General features: G+C 48.3%; 1 protein-coding gene across 3 annotated transcripts in view; it reads right to left on the bottom strand.

Moving 5' to 3' along the window:
• Positions 1-17099, bottom strand: part of TTBK1 (tau tubulin kinase 1) — a 139862-nt gene that overhangs the window by 70609 nt on the left and 52154 nt on the right. For all 3 annotated transcript variants that reach the window (XM_064164649.1, XM_064164646.1, XM_064164647.1), the window contains exons 5-6: positions 15186-15326; positions 12963-13067 (exon numbers count right to left, since the gene is read on the bottom strand). In XM_064164649.1, the coding sequence (XP_064020719.1) occupies positions 12963-13067; positions 15186-15326 (246 nt within the window). The remainder of the gene's footprint in view (positions 1-12962; positions 13068-15185; positions 15327-17099) is intronic.

Below are 17099 nucleotides of genomic sequence, written 5' to 3'. Positions count from 1 at the left end.
AGGCCTGATCCAACCTAGCCTTGGCCACACCTTGAGTACTGTGTCCAGTTCTGGGCCCCTCAATTCAAGAAAGATGTTGAGGTGCTGGAAGGTGTCCAGAGAAGGGCAACAAGGCTGGTTGAGGGGCCTGGAGCACAAATCCTATGAGGAGAGGTTGAGGGAGCTGGGCCTGTTTAGCCTGGAGAAGAGGAGGCTCAGGGGTGATCTTATTACTGTCTACAACTACCTGAAGGGGCATTGTAGCCAGCTGGGGGGTGGCCTCTTCTCCCAGGCAACCAGCAATAGAACAAGGGGACACAGTCTCAAGTTGTGCCAGGGTAGGTATAGGCTGGATGTTAGGAAGAAGTTCTTCACAGAGAGAGTGATTGGCATTGGAATGGGCTGCCCAGGGAGGTGGTGGAGGCACCGTCCCTGGGGGTCTTCAAGAAAAGACTGGATGAGGCACTTAGTGCCATGGTCTGGTTGATTGGATAGGGCAGGGTGATAGGTTGGACTGGATGATCTTGGAGGTCTCTTCCAACCTGGTTGATTCTATGATTCTATGATTCTATGAACACCTCCAGGGAAGAGGCATTTCAGCAGTGCCTGTATTTCCTCATTAATCTGAATCCCTGCTCCTTAGGCAGCGTTCACACTTAGCCATTGACATCTATTTTCTAGACTCACTGGTCCCTAGGTTGGTATTTTGAATGTCCTGGTTTCCAGCTTCCTTCCTCAAAACTTCTATTTGGACACCAGGATTTTCCTTCTGCTGCTTCTTGTGCCTGTGGTACTCTCACGGGACATGATGGCTGGCTCCTTCCCAACTTTCTGGCAGCCTGTGCAAACACCTTATGAGATTGAGCACCTTTGCCTCTGACAGGCCTCACTCTCTGCTAGGATCATTAACCCATCTGTCCTGGAATCAGGAAAAGGATTTCCAGCAGTAAGAAAATGAAAACAAAGTTAGCACAGACGGAAGAAAAGGTAGGAAGTGGAGAGAGGAAATGCCGCAGCTCATGGGAAACACTTGGAGGTATCTCTTGGAATGAAATGATTTGTTGCAGAAGTTGTGACAGGAAGGAAAAGGGAAAGGAAATTTGAACTGAAAGTATTCTCTGTGACCTCTAGGAATCTTCTGCTTCCATTAGGTAGGCTCATGAGGGAGACACAAGGCTACACATCTCCACTTCTTCTGCACCTCTTAGATGTGTTTCAGCTCACTAATTTAAACAGCAGCGCTTTGCAGTGTATTTTATCCCCATGGGCAGTCAGCAATGAATAGAGGAAGCTGGAGACAAAAAATAGCAGATGAGAGAACTCCCCTCCTCTTGCCTCTGAAACCACAGAACTGACAAAGTCACAGCCTCTGGCACCACCCAAGTGTTCACCAGCCCCTGGAGGCAGAATACCAAGTGTTCTAGCTCTCTGCAACATATTTAGGCAGCTGTCACAATCCTGCTGAAAAACAAACATAGCATGAGGGGGAAAAAAAGAAAATCAGGTGTAATTTGGACTTCCATATACAACAAAAGCACAAAACAAAATGAAAACCCAGAAGCATGGTGATGGCTCACTCACAACTCATAGCAGAGATGGTTACGAGCAGCAGATGGGAAGCCAACGGATCAAACACAGCCTCAAAAGAAGAGCCCAAAAGAACTGTAAAACAGAGAGAAACCCAAAGAAAAACATGATAAAAACCAACCAAATGAGAAAACAAAAAGAAACAAAAATTAAACAGAAATTAATTAAAAACCAGTTCAATACTGTGTCTCTCCAGGAACCTGGGTCTCTTGCTTAGCTCTTGCCACCTCCCAGCATTCTTCCAAGGGCTGCTGGTTCATGCAGTATTCAGTTTCATTTAGACAGGAAGGGTTGAGTGAGTCTGTTTGCGAGTGCTCAGTGAGGTGGGGAGAGAGGTCTCTTTAGAAACTACCAACCCCTAGCTCATGTCACACCTAACAGCATGAACAAATCAAAGCTGAGAGCAGAGCTGCATACATAGGCCAGTCGTAGGGTTGGGTGTGTAGCTTCACCACCATTTTCCTTCCTAAGACTGTTTGATATCTCCTCTCCTTCTCCATTCCTAAATTTATTTGATACCTCTCTTCCTTCCCCACTCAAACTGGTCCAATAACCAGCAAAGGGTTTTGAACTTCTTCATCACTTTTCAGTGCTTTTCACACAGAGCAAGTTCTAATGTGAGCACCTAAGTTGCTAACAATGAACAGAGATGTCCCCCTCCCCACTGTAGCTGTCATGGGTTCCCACCCAAGGTCTTCGACCTCTTCTGCAATCACCACCTTGCTTTCTCACTAGCAATCTCTCACTGGCTTGCCAACTTTACAGCCTTCACAGCTTCCAACTTCAGGGATCTTGCCCTTTCCTGGTGACTGCTGCAGTGCCCCACCAAGAAACACTGTGCTCTTCGCTCTGGCTGGTGGGATGCAGCGCCGTGGTTTGAAAGAAAGCAGAACCAAAGCCAAGGCTGCTTTTAGGCCATGTGAGCAGGCAGCTGTATCTTCAGATGTGAATTGCACAGCATGGAAACATGAGGGCCACCCTCATCAGAGGAAGGGACTAGCATTATAATGTATAGCTTAAGAACTCAGTAAACTGAGGAAAAAACCTTGGCTGGGAAATATCCATCCCAACAGATACCCAGCAGCAATGATCCCAATGGAGTTCCTTCCGTTCAAGTGTCAGTATTTCATCTTCCCTACACAAAGTGAAAGCTCTAAGATTTCTGCAGGTATTGCACGGAATTTAGTTTTGAGAAAGCTACTTTGGTCTCCTGCTGATCCTTTCCAAAGCAAAAGACCTGAAGGAGATGAGTTAAAATGCCATCTCTGGTTTACTTCAGGAAAATTCCCATGCTCCAATGGATTTTAACATCAGAGAGTATCAAGTTAAGAACTGAGATGCTGGAGTGAGTCCAGAGATGGGCAACCAAGCTGGTCAAGGGACTGGAGAACAGGTCTGGTGAGGGAACTGGGGTGGTTTGGTCTGGAGTTGAGGAAGCTGGGGGAGACCTCAGTGCTCTCTACAGCTCCCTGAAAGAAGGTTGCAGTGAGCTGCACGTTGGTTTCTTCTCCCCAGGAACAAGTGGTTGGACAAGAGGAAACAGCCTCAAGTTGCACCAGAGGAGGTCTAGGCTGAATATTAGAAGAAATTTCTTCACTGAAAGGGTTCTTAAGCACTGGAACAGGTTCCCCAGGGAGGTGGTTGAATCCCCATCCCTGGAGACATTGAAAAGAAGCAGAGTGCTGGTGCTGAGGGCCATGTTTTAGCCTCAGTCTTGACAGAGTTAGGGAATGGTTGGACTTGATGATCTTACAGTTTCTTCCCAGCCAAAATGATCCTATGATTCTATGAGTAATAACTTTTTGGATAGCATGTACCAACCACCTCATCAGATGATTCCTACACCAGAAGGAGATGAGGATACCCTTTTCAAATTACAAACAGGGATCAGAATTAGCATTTTTACACCAGAAGCATAGTCCAGCTGTAACTGCATTCATCAAATCTCATGCAGCTTTCTAAGAGCACATTTGCCTTAGAACTGCTCTTGTTCCTTCCATGCATGGTTCCATGGGGGCAAAAGCAGCACAGAACATCCCCAGGGAAAACACAGTAAGAAAGGTGAGGTTTTTCTATGTGCTGTGACACAGAGAAGAGGAACCTCTGAAATGGAAATGTTTAAGAGATTATTACAGAGTGTTAGTCACTTCTCATCTGAGATTTGCAGCACATAATATTTTCCTGGAGGCAGACAGAGAAGATGGTCCTCTTCTACCCAAAGCAAGAAGACAAGAGACAGTCATGGCAATCATCTGGGAGACCTAAGTTCAAATTTCTCCCCCCAACCTTGGATAGACTTGAAAACCACATCTCCTTCCTTTCATGTACACCCTTGCACCCCTAAGCCACTAGGTGCTCTGAGATGCAAGTCTAAAAACATCCCTGCTGGAAAGGATCCCTTTGCACAGAATAACTGAAAGAACAAAGAAAAATGTATGAGAGGCCCTCTCTAGCCTGACAGCAAATTCCTTTACCTGATGGGGGGGTGATGTGACCTGCAATCTGTGCTAGTTTGAAGATAGCTAGAACGTTTTGGTGAGAAGAATTAGATCACAGGCTGTGAGAGAGAAACAATGGTGATGTCTGCTGCACTCATAGGCTTGCTGAGATGGATAAGAACAGGAGTACAAACATAGATAAGGCATTCGGGCACTGCCTGGGCTCTGGGCTGCATTTCTCTCTAACCTCATCTTCTGTCTCTCTGATTAATCCACCTGCTTCCTAACCCCCCTGGCCACCCTCTATTCTTACTTGGGGCACAAGGCAAGGCCTGGGGCAAGGTAGAGGGGTGGGAGAAGCTGGAAGGGCAGTTGGGAGTCCCTCCTGGGGACTCAGGTTTCTGGGAGGGCTGCTGTGTGTCTGTATTGCCTTTTCCCTTGTCTATGTCTGCCTGTCACTGTATATCCTGTAACTATCTGCTTGTCTGTTGTGCTAAGCTGTCAATACAAAGCTTCATTCCATTTCCAGAGCCTCTGAGTCTAGTCTGGGTGATTTCCAAAGTTGGGGGTGGGGCAGGGAGCACCCAAACCATCACACAATCCAACTCCACATTCACTTGCCTCAGGAGTGAAGCCCCTGTTCCCTCACCACTGGACACAGTAACCCTGTTCTGTTCCTCTCTCTGCTGTCCAGTGGGAAGAATAATCAGAGCTTCAAGTAGAATGGCAGTACCCAAAGCACTGGCACCTTTGGATGTCCTGTATCCCCTCTGCAGCTTGGCTGTGAAGGTACTTGGAATTGGAAAATGAGATTTCAGTTCCCTGCAGACTTACATGGGATTTGAGCCTGAGCTGTCTTTTCTTCTACCCTGTAGCACAAGAGCCCTACTACATAAACTAAAGCCCTGACCCAGCACAGAGTGATCTGAGGTCACCCTCACTGAACCAAGGTTTCCAGGGGAGGAATGCAGAGAAACAGCTGCTCATGACAAGGTACAGGAGGCCCTGCCTGCTTGCTGAGGGATTTTCAAACCATCCAGCCAGTCTGCTTTGCATGCATCTAAGGTCACCTGCTCTACCCTTCCACGGTCGCAGTGTCATAAACCAGAACATGAATTCCCTTATCCAGTGCAGATTTGCTTCTCCAACACCCAAAGTAAGGAGAGCCTTTATGGACTAATCACGATGGTCTGCTCTACAACTAACTCAGTCCCACAGAAACAGAGTTTCTGTACTGCATTCAATGTGCAACAAAGACACAGCTCAGTGTTTCTTTTCCTTTCCCCCATCTCCATGTGAATGGACAGGGCTGGCCCTTCAGACTTTGCTCCAAGCACCTTCTTATGATCCAAAGTTAGAGAGCAAAATGATAGTCCTTCCTAAGCCAACAAAGTACTCAGAATCCCAGAATGGTAAGGCTTGGAAGGGACCTCTGGAGATCATCTACTAGTCAAACCCTCCTGGCTAAAGGTTTTGCAAGTCTGCAGAGATGAAGACTCCACAACCTCTCAGGGTTGCCTGTTCTACTGCTCTGGCATCCACCAAATGAAGAAGTTATTCCTCATGCCTAGGTGGAATTTCCAGTGTTCCAGTTTGTGACCATTGCCCCTTGTCCTGTCACTGGGCACCACTGAGAAGAGTCTGGCTCCATCCTCCTGACATTTGCCCTTTAGGTATCAATAAGTGTTGATACTATTCAGTAGCAATCTTCTCTTTTCTAGGACAAACAGTTCCAACTCTCAGCCTCTTCTCCTAAGACACTCCAGTCCCCTCAGCATCTTTGTGGCTCTCTGCTGGACTCTCTCCAGTAGTTTCATGTCTCTTTTGATCTGGGGAGCCCAGAACTGGGCACAGTAGTCCAGGTGGGGCCTCACCAGGACAGAGTAGAAGGGGAGGAGAACCAACCTCAATCTGCCAGCCACACTCTTCTTAATGCACCCCAGGATATCGTTGGCTTTCTTGGACATGGTTGTGCACTGCTAGGTCCTGATGAACTGAGATCATCGATTCTCAAGTCCTCCTCTGCAGGGCTGCTTTCCAGAAGTCAAACCCTCACCTGTCCTGGTGCAGGGGGCTATTGCTTCCCAGGTACAAGACTCCAGACTTGCCTGTTGAACCTCATGAGGTTCTCCTCTGCCTGTCCCTGTCTTGCTGAATGGCAGCACAGCCTGTCAGGGTGTCAGCCAATCTTCCCAGTTTTATACCATCAGCATCATCAAACGTGCTAAGGGTACACTGTCCCTTTGGCCAGGTCGTTGATGAAGATGCTGAAGAAGGCTTGGCTCAGTTCTGACTGCTGGGGAACCCCACTAGCTACACACCTCGAGCACTCCAAGTACTACAGCTCCACAAATCTGTTCATTCCATTTGCAAAACGTTCACCTCCTACAGACCATCACAGCTTTAGGTATATTTCAAGTAGAAAGCAAGGATAAAAGCTGCTGGGCTTCTAAGTTTGACTATTTGGAGTCCTTAGAATGTAGGAGTTAACATCCTTTGGGTTATTTTATAGCTCATTTTACAGTGGGGAGAAACTACTCAGCAGATAAACAAACCATACACTGCTTTTCCAATCCCTTGTACGCCACAGCAAAGTTTATTTCTAACACCACACACAGACACTCAGAAAACAACTGCCTTTTATCTCAGACAGCTGACACAGTCCTGCAGCCTTCTCCACGCTTGTCTCAACAGGCCAGGCACTGGCCTGCCTACACCTTTCTGCCTCACAGAGCCACCCTCACACACGGCAAGTGCATTCAGCAGGGGACTGCGAAAGTGCTGCAGTGCAGCCTGAGCCACGAGGAGATGGAGATGTGATCAATGGGCTGCAGCTGACTAAGCTAAAAAAGTGCTTGCTGAGCATCCCAGCCTGGTGACAGAGCCTGCAATGGGAGACAGACTCCAGGAAAAACAGAACCTGTCCTCTACTTTCAAATAAACAATTAACATAAAGCTGCTCCACGCTCAGCCACTTCCAATGTCTTCTAGGTGATCCTGCTCTAGCAGTGGGGGCTGGGCTAGGCGATCGTCAGAGATCAGGAGATGGATTCCATGTAAGCATAAAGGGAAACTTCTTCACTTTGAGGGTGGCAGAGCACTGAAAGAGGCCTCCTAGAGAGGCTGTGGAGTCTCCTTCTCTGGCAACTGAGGCAGGAGGCCCACAAAGACAATCAGAGAGCTGGAGCAGGTCTCCTACAAAGACAAGATGAAGGAATTTGGGCTGTTTAGCTTGAAGAAGAGAAGGGTCCAGTGAGACCTTAGAGCTGTACTGCAATATCTGAAGGGGACCTACAGGAAGGCTGGGGAAGGACTGTTTAGAAGGGCTTGTAGTGACAGGACGAGAGCAATGGTTTGAAACTGGAGCAGGGGAGATTTAATCTGGACCTAAGGAGGAAGTTCTTCACATCGAGGGTGGTGAAATACTGGAACAGGTTGCCCAGGGATGTGATTGAGACCCCATCCCTGGAGACACCCGGGGTCAGACTTGATGTGTCCCTGAATAATCCAATCTAGTGGGAGGTGTCCCTGCTGACTGCAGGGAGGTTGGACAAGATGACCTCTGAGGGTCCCCTCGAGGGACCAACTATTTGTAAGCACCTGCTAGTGACCACCTGATCAAGAAGAAGTAGATGAAGCCTACAGGAAGGAAGTCAAGCAGTTGCTAGATCTGCACCAGTGCCAGCATGGCACAGTGATGCAAGCTGCAGGCTTTTTGCTGAACACTGAGCAGCACCAGAACACAACAAGAAATGAAGATTTGGGGTCATAAAAGAGGACAACACAGGACAGGAGCACACTTCTTACACCCCAGCATTCAATCATTCCTCCCAGGTTTGGAAGTCTCAGGCTGCTGCACTCTGACCTGACAGCAGAGTACTACAAACACCATGTGTGTGAGTCAGGGGTGGAAGAGGAGCAGATGTGCTGTGAGCTCTCTCACTGCAGTTTTACAGTTGTGCACAAAACCAAGATAAATTCCCTAGAAAATGGAGTATGTTGAGTTTTCCCTTCAACTGACACACTCAAGACCTGTTCCTCTGCACCACTCTCAAGATAAGTACTGAGAATGAAATGTGTAAGTATGGAGCACTAGAAGCTATTACTAAGGCTAGTGGACTATCCTTGACAGTGTTTCCTTGAGCAAGGGAGTATCTCAGGTCAAACATGCTCTGCTGAACATGGAACATGACCAGCATGTGCTGGTGGTCACAGATGAAATGCCATTAAATCGTGTCCCATGGTGCCATGTCCATATATTTCATGGGCAGCTGCAGGGATGGTGACTCCAGCACCTCCCTGGGCAGCCTGCTCCAATGCCTGACCACTCTTCCCATAAATACATTTTTGCTAATATCCAACCTAAACCTCCCCTAGCACAGTTTCAGGCCACTGCCTGTCATTCTATCACCTCATACGAGGGAGAAAAGACCAAACCTCACCTCACTCCAACCTCCTTTCAGGAACTGTAGAGAGCAACAAAGTGTCCCCTCAGCCTCAACAACCTCAATTCTCTCAGCTGCTCCTCATAAGAGTTGTACAGAATCCTTCCTGCTGGCCACAACCCTGGCTCCAATCCCAATGGCAGAGGCCAAGGGATGAGACTGAACAAGGCCAAGTGTAGGGTTCTGCACTTTGGCCACAACAACCTCAAGCAGCACTACAGGCTGGGGACACAGTGGCTGAGAGCAGCCAGCAAGAAAGGGACCTGGGGGTACTGGTGAATAGTAGCTGCAGATGAGGCAGCAGTGTGCCCAGGTGGCCAAGAGAGCCAATGGCATCCTGGCCTGCATCAGGAGCAGTGTGGCCAGCAGGACAAGGAAGGTTCTTCTGCCCCTGTGCTCAGCACTGCTCAGGCCACACCTTGAGTGCTGTGTCCAGTTCTGGGCTCCTCAATTCAAGAGAGATGTTGAGGTGCTGGAAGGTGTCCAGAGAAGGGCAACAAAGCTGGTGAGGGGCCCGGAACACAAACCCTGTGAGGAGAGGCTGAGGGAGCTGGGGGTGTGCAGCCTGCAGCAGAGGAGGCTCAGGGCAGACCTCATTGCTGTCTACAGCTACCTGAAGGGAGGCTGTAGCCAGGTGGGGTTGGGTTCTTCTCCCAAGCAACCAGCAATAGAACAAGGGGACACAGCCTCAAGTTGTGCCAGGGCAGGTCTAGGCGGGATGTTAGAAGGAAGTTGTTGTCAGAGAGAGTGATTGGCATTGGAATGGGCTGCCCAGGGAGGTGGTGGAGTCACCATCCCTGGAGGTGTTGAAGCCAAGCCTGGATGGGGCACTTAGTGCCATGGTCTGGTTGATTGGCTAGGGCTGGGTGCTAGGTTGGACTGGCTGAGCTTGGAGGTCTCTTCCAACCTGGTTGATTCTATGAGTCTGTGATTCTATGAACGCCAGAAACTGTTGGCAGCCAAAGTAACAGCCTTCAGTCAGGCCCTAAGCTGTTCTCAGCACACAATGGACACCAAGTGGCACCATCCATGCACATTTCTTCCACCTGTCCACAGGAGTAACTATCTAAGCCTGACTTCTCCAATGCTCACAGAAACATGTAACAAGACTGCTGAGAAAAGTTGAGCTCCCTTAATGACTATCAGAGGGAAAAACTGTTGCTGAGCTACCTTAAGCACCTTTGCACTTCAACTATCTCATGCCTTCACAGTGCAATGAGAGCTCCTGCTGACTGCTGTTGTCCAGGAGATTCTGCAGTGCCTGGCAAGGGGCAATTAGTAGAAGGGTGAGGTTTTTCCATGAAAGAAAATTCATGTGACAACAGCTTTTGTCCAAGTAGTAGCATTTGTACTAATATCCATAGAATCAGAGAAGGGCCTGGGTTGGAAGAGACCTCCAAAGCTCATCTAGTCCAACCCCCTCTGCAATAAGCAGGGGCTCAACTAGGTGAGGTTTCCCAGAGCCCTATCAAACTTCACCTTGAACATCTCCAGGGATGGGGCCTCAACTGCCTCCTTGGGCAACTTGTTCCAATGTTCTACTACCCTCATGGTGAAGAACTTGTTCCTAACATCCAATCTAAATCTGCTCTTATCTAGTTTGAAGCTGCTGCCCCTCATCCTCTAACTGCAGGCCTCTCTCCATCCTTCCTGTAGGCTCCCTTTGGCTATGAGCATCCAAGGTGGGTGAGTTTTGTTTTCCTAGAAGCAGAGAATAAATTCTGATGCAGAATAAATCTGGATTTAGTTAAGCCAAGTGGCCCATAACTGTACAAAGGTCATGCAGTTAACTGCCTGGTCAAACCAAACATTGGCCAAAAAGGCCAACAGCATCCTGGGCTGCATTAAGAAGTGTGCCCTGCAGCTTGAGGAAGGTTCTCCTCCTCTACTCTGCCCTGGGGAGGCCTCATCTGGAATACTGTGTCCAGTTCTGGGCTCCCCAGTTCACGAAGGACAAGAAATTACTGGAGAGAGTCCAGCAGAGAGCCACTAAGATGCTGAGGGGACTGGAGAATTTCTCTTACAAGGTGACAATGAGAGACCTGAGTCTATTTTGCCTGTAGAAGAGGAGACTGAGGAGGGATCTCATTCCTACTGACCAGTATCTAAAGGTGACTGTCAGAGGAATGGAGCCAGGCTCTCCTCACAGGTATCCAGGGACAGGAGAAGGGGCAGTGGAAACAAATGGAAAGTCAGGAAGTTGATTCTATGTAAACATCAGGAAAAGCTTCTTCACTCTGAGGTTGCCAAAGCCCAGGCTGCCCAGAGATCCTGTAGAATCTGTGTCTCTGGAGGCAGCCCAAACCCACCTAGATGTGTTTCTCTAGGTGACTCTGCTCCACCAGGAGCGTTGGACCATCTTCTTCCAACCCCTACCCTCGTGTGATTCTGTGCAATCAAGTGGAACTGTCAAGTAGCTATCATACAACCCAAATACACAGTACTCATCAGCAGTTTAGCAGAGTAACAGCTCCCAAGGTAAAAGCTACTGTGCTTAACCTTCAAAAAAGGATCTGGAGGGCCAGAGTGGTAAAGGCTGAGGCTAGAGAAACGAACGCTCAGTGAAGAAGATGAAGGGAAGGAACGATGGCACCTCAAAGCTTTCATCAGTCTCTTCACTGAAGCAATGAAGGTGTTTCTCAGAAACCCAGATGCCACTTCCAGTCTGTAACTGACTTGAATTGTGACTGCAGCAAGAGGAAAGGAGCAGGGCTGCATTTTGAGAAGTGCAGTGAGGTTAAGGCTCAGTCCCAAACTAAATGGCTTGACAAAGAGCAGCAGTACAGAGTAGTTAAGAGTCTTGTTAAGATGCAGACACAACCCTTTTGGCTGCAAATGTGGGCAGATCCAAAGGCCTGCAACGTCCAACTTAAGAGACTTAGTAAAAAAAGGGAAAAAAATTGCCCAGCTGTGTTCAGATACTAAAGAGACAAAAGCTGATCACTGATCTTTACTTTCTTCTCACTCCCCAACCACTGCACTACCAACTCTCTGAGTTGAAGTCTCACATTATCAGCACCCTCCAGAACAAAGGTTTTCTTGCAGATGCAAAGGTGTGCAGACCCAAAGGTGTAAGCCTAGGATGATACACAGATTCTGTCAGCTCTCCCTGCTGTATTCCAAAATACATCTATGAATGCTCTGACTGATTCTTAGAGCATTTTGAAGCTTAGCACATGCTTATGAATGACCTCAGATAACACAGTGCTGGGAAAAGGGTTGAAGATAACATTCAAGTTATACTCCCTGCCTTTACCTTCCCTGCAAGCAGAGGAATCTGGAGAGGGAGCAATAAGTACAAACCCAAAGGCAGGCACGGGTGAGAACAGCACTACAGGCTGCAGTTCACTGTAAGCTCAGCCTAAGAGGTCAGGTCAGGCTTTAACTTTCAGCATTTTTTTCACAAGGTGCTTGAAGAATGCATCAACCTGGTTCCCCAGATGACAGAGAGTGTAACAGAGCAGCCCTCTGCAACATGGCCAGCACTGGGCTTATTCTCTTTGCCTGGCTATAACAGCCTCAGTAAGTATTTCAAGCCTGTGGAACACAGCCAGGACTGAGTTTACTCTCTTTTGCTTGGCCATAATGAACCCAATAAGTATTTCATAGCTTCACAGAACAAGAGGGTGGAAAACACTTCAGGGATCATCTAGTCCAACCCTTCTGGGTAAAATGCAGGGAAAACATTGTCCTGAAGGAATAAGAAAAGGAGAAAAGCCAGAGAGCTTGTAAAACCAGAGCAAGCACCCCAGGAGCTTGTAAAACCAAAGCAAGCACCCCAGGAGCTTGTAGAGCCAAAGCAAGCACCCCAGGAGCTTGTAGAGCCAAAGCAAGCACCCCAGGAGCTTGTAGAGCCAAAGCAAGCACCCAGAGAGCTTGTAAAACCAAAGCAAGAAACCCAGGAGCTTGTAGAGCCAAAGCAAGCATCCCAGGAGCTTGTAAAACCAAAGCAAGAACCCCAGGAGCTTGTAGAACCAAAGCAAGCACCCCAGAGAGCTTGTAAAACCAAAGCAAGCACCCAGAGAGCTTGTAAAACCAAAGCAAGAACCCCAGGAGCTTGTAGAGCCAAAGCAAGCACCCCAGGAGCTTGTAAAACCAAAGCAAGCACCCAGAGAGCTTGTAAAACCAAAGCAAGCACCCCAGGAGCTTGTAAAACCAAAGCAAGAACCCTAGGAGCTTGTAAAACCAAAGCAAGCACCCAGAGAGCTTGTAAAACCAAAGCAAGAACCCCAGGAGCTTGTAGAGCCAAAGCAAGCATCCCAGGAGTGTGTAAAGATAAAGCAAGCACCCAGAGAGCTTGTAAAGCCAGAGCAAGGACCCCAGGAGCTTGGAAAGCCAAAGCAAGCACCCCAGGAGCATCCCCTCCTTAGATTCCCAGCTTGCTTAAAGTCGCCTTGCAGAGAATTCAGGCCAGCATTGTGATCAAGAGTAACAAGCACAAAGCAATCACAATCACAAAACCTTTGCAGACATGGCAAAAAAAGACAACCAAGAAGAGTTCCAATTTACTTACTGGTCGGACTTCACCAGTGGTGTTGGTGTACTGACGGGCCAGACCAAAGTCTAACATGTAGCACTTCCTGTACGTCGAAGGTAAGCGGCCCATGGCGAAATTGGACTAGACAAAGACAGAAAGAAAGAGAAAAAGCACATTTGGCACCAACAACTTGGCTAAGAGTGGTCACTTGTTAACAACATTTTGTCACACAGCCCCCGTGTGCGTCTCTCTGGCAGAAACATCAGTCAAAGTGAAAGGTTTTAAGAGGTATCTGGAAAAGTCACTGTCATGTTAAGGAGTTGATGCTGCAGATGAGTGACTGTGGAACCTCAAAATAACCAAAATTCACATTAGCTTAGCTAAATTTCAGCTGCTGTGAAGAAGAGCTGCATTCAACACCACTAGCTCTGCAGTTCCATCACTTGCATAACTGGCTGGAGTGAGTGTGGAAAAATGCTTCTGTTCATGGCTCAGCTGCTGGCATGCACTACCCTGCCCTGGCTCCCAGAACCTCCACCCACTGTATTGCTTTACCTACACTTATTTGAACGTTCAAACACCTAAACACCCCCTGGGGGTTAGTTCTTAGTAAGTGAACTGCTAACAAGCAGATAGAGCAGCTCTTTCCCAAGCACAAATCCAGGCTGGGCAGTGAGTGGCTGGAGAGCAGCCCTGAGGAGAGGGACTTGGGGCTTATGCTGGACAAGAAGCTCAACAGGAGCCAGCAGTGTGCACTTGCAGCCCAGAAAGCCAAGCAGAACCTGGGCTGCATCAGGAGAAGTGTGGCCAGCAGGGCCAGGGAGGGGATTCTCCCCCTCTGCTCTGCTCTGCTGAGACCTCACCTGCAGTACTGCATCCAGCTCTGGAGCCCCCATTACAAGAAGGATGTGGAGATGCTGGAGAGTGTCCAGAGCAGGGCCAGGAGGATGCCTAGAGACTGCAGCAGCTCTGCTGTGAGCACAGACTGAAAGAGTTGGGGCTGCTCACTCTGAAGAAGAGGAGGCTCCCAGGTGAACTTCTTGTGGCCTTCCAGGATCTGAAGGGGCCTACAAAAAAGCTGGGGAGGGACTTCTTAGGCTATGAGGGAGTGGCAGGACTGGGGGGAATGGAGCAAAGCTGGAGGTGGGGAGAGTCAGGCTGGAGGTGAGGAGGAAGTTGTTGAGCATGAGAGTGGTGAGAGGCTGGACTGGGTTGCCCAGGGAGGTGGTTGAGGCCTCATCCCTGGAGGTGTTTCAGGCCAGGCTGGCTGAGGCTGTGTGCAGCCTGCTCTAGGGTGGGGTGTCCCTGCCCACAGCAGGGGGAGTTGGAGCTGGCTGATTCTTGTGGTCCCTTCCAATCTTGACTGATTCTATGATTTTAAACCACTCATCTTATGAGTTCTGTCAAGCAGTGAAGAGCTGCAGGAAAAAAGACTCCTATAGTGAGACTTGCAATTGTTATGCCTCACCTTGGCAGATGACCCACACTGTGACTGTGTTTCTGACACTGGAAACTGTGTCCATTTTTTGTTGTTCTGGCAATTGCTCAGAGGATTACTTAGCAAAGTCAAATACACAAACCAGCATTTAATCAAGGGGTGGGTCATAGAACAAGACATCCTTTCTGAATCCCCTTTTGAGTAGTAATTGGTTGGATTCCAAATCATAGAATCATAGACTGTTTTGGGTTGGGATGGATGTCCAAAGGCCATCTAGCCCAACCCCCTCTGCAGTAGGCACAGGCATCCTCAACCAGAGGCTGACCAGAGCCCTGTCAAGCCTCACACTGAATATCTCCCAAGGCCTAAATTACCTCCCTGGGTAACCTCTTTGAGTGCTTCACCACCCTCATGGTAAAGAATTTGTTCCTAACATCCAATCCAAATCTACTCTTCCCTAGTCTGAAACCATTGCCACTTGTCCTATCACTGCAGGCCTTTGGAAATGGTCTCTCTCTGGCCCTCTTGCAGGCCCCTTTCAGGTACTGGAATTAGATTACTTCCTCATAGGATCTTGACTGTTATAAGTACAAGTGACAGCTACTAGCTCAAGCATGGAGCAATCTATGCTGGCAAAAATTACTTTGCACTTAGAGCAATGCCAGCACTATCTTACCACTCTGTGCTTAAAGAAAAGAGCCGATGTGCCAGAGGGTGGCCTGAATGCCTCCACTGAGCTCTGCCCATATTCAGACTGCCTTTGACTTGAGCAGGACAGACAGAAGACACAACCAAAGGGAAAACCATCCAAACCAACATACAGGCTTGATGTCACGATGCAGGAACCCCACAGAGTGAATGGCTTCTATTGATTCCAGAATCTGTTTGCCTAAGCGCAGCGTTGTGCTCAGCGTGAAAGTCCCTCGAGGTTGACTCCTCCTGAGATCTGCAAGATTTCGGCCCTGTAACAATCAAGAAATCACTTAAACCACCACTCCAAAGCACAGTGTGATGCAGCTCCAAATTCTACCATGCATCCTCCAAAAAGCAGAAATGCTGATCAGACAGGTGCTCGCCTTCTGGCTGCTTTAGTTCTTGCACATGGTCTTCCCACAGAGTCGAAGAATCTTTATGGCTGAAAGGAGCTTCAAGGTTATCAAGCCCAACCATTACATGCCTCTACCAAGTCAGCTGCCAAACCATGTCCCTCAGCACCACATCTACACCTCCAGGGATGGAGATTCAATCCCCATTTCTCTGGGGAGTCTGTTCCAGTGTTTGAGAACCCTTTCGATGAAGAAGCTTCTTCCAGTCTCCAACTTAAACCTCCCCTGCAAAACTTGAGGCCATTTCCTCTTGTCCTGTTGTTACTGGGGAGAAGAGACTGACCCCCACCTCACTACAACCTCCTTTCAGGGAGCTATAGAGAGCAAGAATATCTTCTCTCAGCCTCCTTTTCTCCAGAGCAAACAATCCCAGTTTCTCAAGATGCTCTTCACCAGACCTGTTCTCCAGATCATTCACCAGCTTTGCTGCCTTTCTCTGGACACGGTCCAGCACCTCAATATCTTTCTTAAGTGAGGGGCCCAAAACTGAATCTAGCATTCAAGGTGTGACCTTACCAGCACTGAGTACAGAGGGACAATAATTTCTCTGGTTTAAGTGCTAAGAAGATACTAGGTTGTTCTCTTGGGAAGTCAGCTTCTGTACTTTTGGGGGAAACTGGCATGACATGGACAGCAGTGCCTCAGACTGTATGAGCCCAGCACCAACCTGCTCTTCAAGCCAGAAGCTGACTTACAAACAACCTTAGACTGTTCTCTGAGCTGTCTAAAGATTAAAGCAGTACAAATATGATAAGCAAATTATGAAGCCATGACCTGTTACAGCTTATAAAAGCAGTTTCATCAGAAACTCCTTAGCACAAAATTGTCTGGCTCGAGCTCAAGTCAGCACTGTTGGTACAGCAATAGAATGAGGAGAGCTGCCTATCAAAGAGAGCCATACCCAAAATCAGGAGAGCAGAGATGATTTTAAGCAAGTGGTAATGCACAGGCTTGGGAAGAGTGGTTACAAAATGCACATCAGAGAAAGAGCCTGGAGGGGTTGATCAACACCCAGATGAAGATGAACAAGTTCGTGCCCAGGTGGCCAAGAATGCCAACAGCATCCTGGCCTGAATCAGGAATAGTCTTGCCAGCAGGACCAGGGAAGTGAGTGTCCCCCTGTACTCAGCACTGGTGAGGCCACGTCTTGGGTTCAGATTTGGGGCCTTCACTACAGGAAAGACACTGAGGTGCTACAACAGGTCCAGAGAAGGGCAGTGCTTCCCCACTGGAGAGAGACACAGAGGAGCTGGTCTGCTCCTTAGTGTGACAAACGAAGACTAAGCCACTTTTTCTAGCACCTATCTTCCTTAACTTTGGTGACAGCTTACTAGAGGCAGCAAAGATTTGTCATCACTATCCTGAAAGATCTAAGCTACTGAGCTGACAGCAGATTCTCCTTTCCACTGTGAAGTGCTTCCTTGGACACCAACTGGTGACAGGGAAAGGCATGTGTTTTGTCAGAGCCATGCACTGAAATGTGCCAAAAGTTTCTCCAGCTGGTCTGGGAGATGGTCTCAGACACCTGCTCTCCTGAAACAACTCAAGGCACGTGAACATCCCATGCTGCCCCCAGGAAGGGACAGAAAGTGAACATTATATTCCAAATAGATACCATCAGGCTGGCTA

Source organism: Pogoniulus pusillus, chromosome 25 (assembly GCF_015220805.1).
Source record: "Pogoniulus pusillus isolate bPogPus1 chromosome 25, bPogPus1.pri, whole genome shotgun sequence".
Lineage (NCBI taxonomy): Eukaryota > Metazoa > Chordata > Aves > Piciformes > Lybiidae > Pogoniulus > Pogoniulus pusillus.
This window is presented reverse-complemented; position numbering and strand designations above follow the sequence as displayed.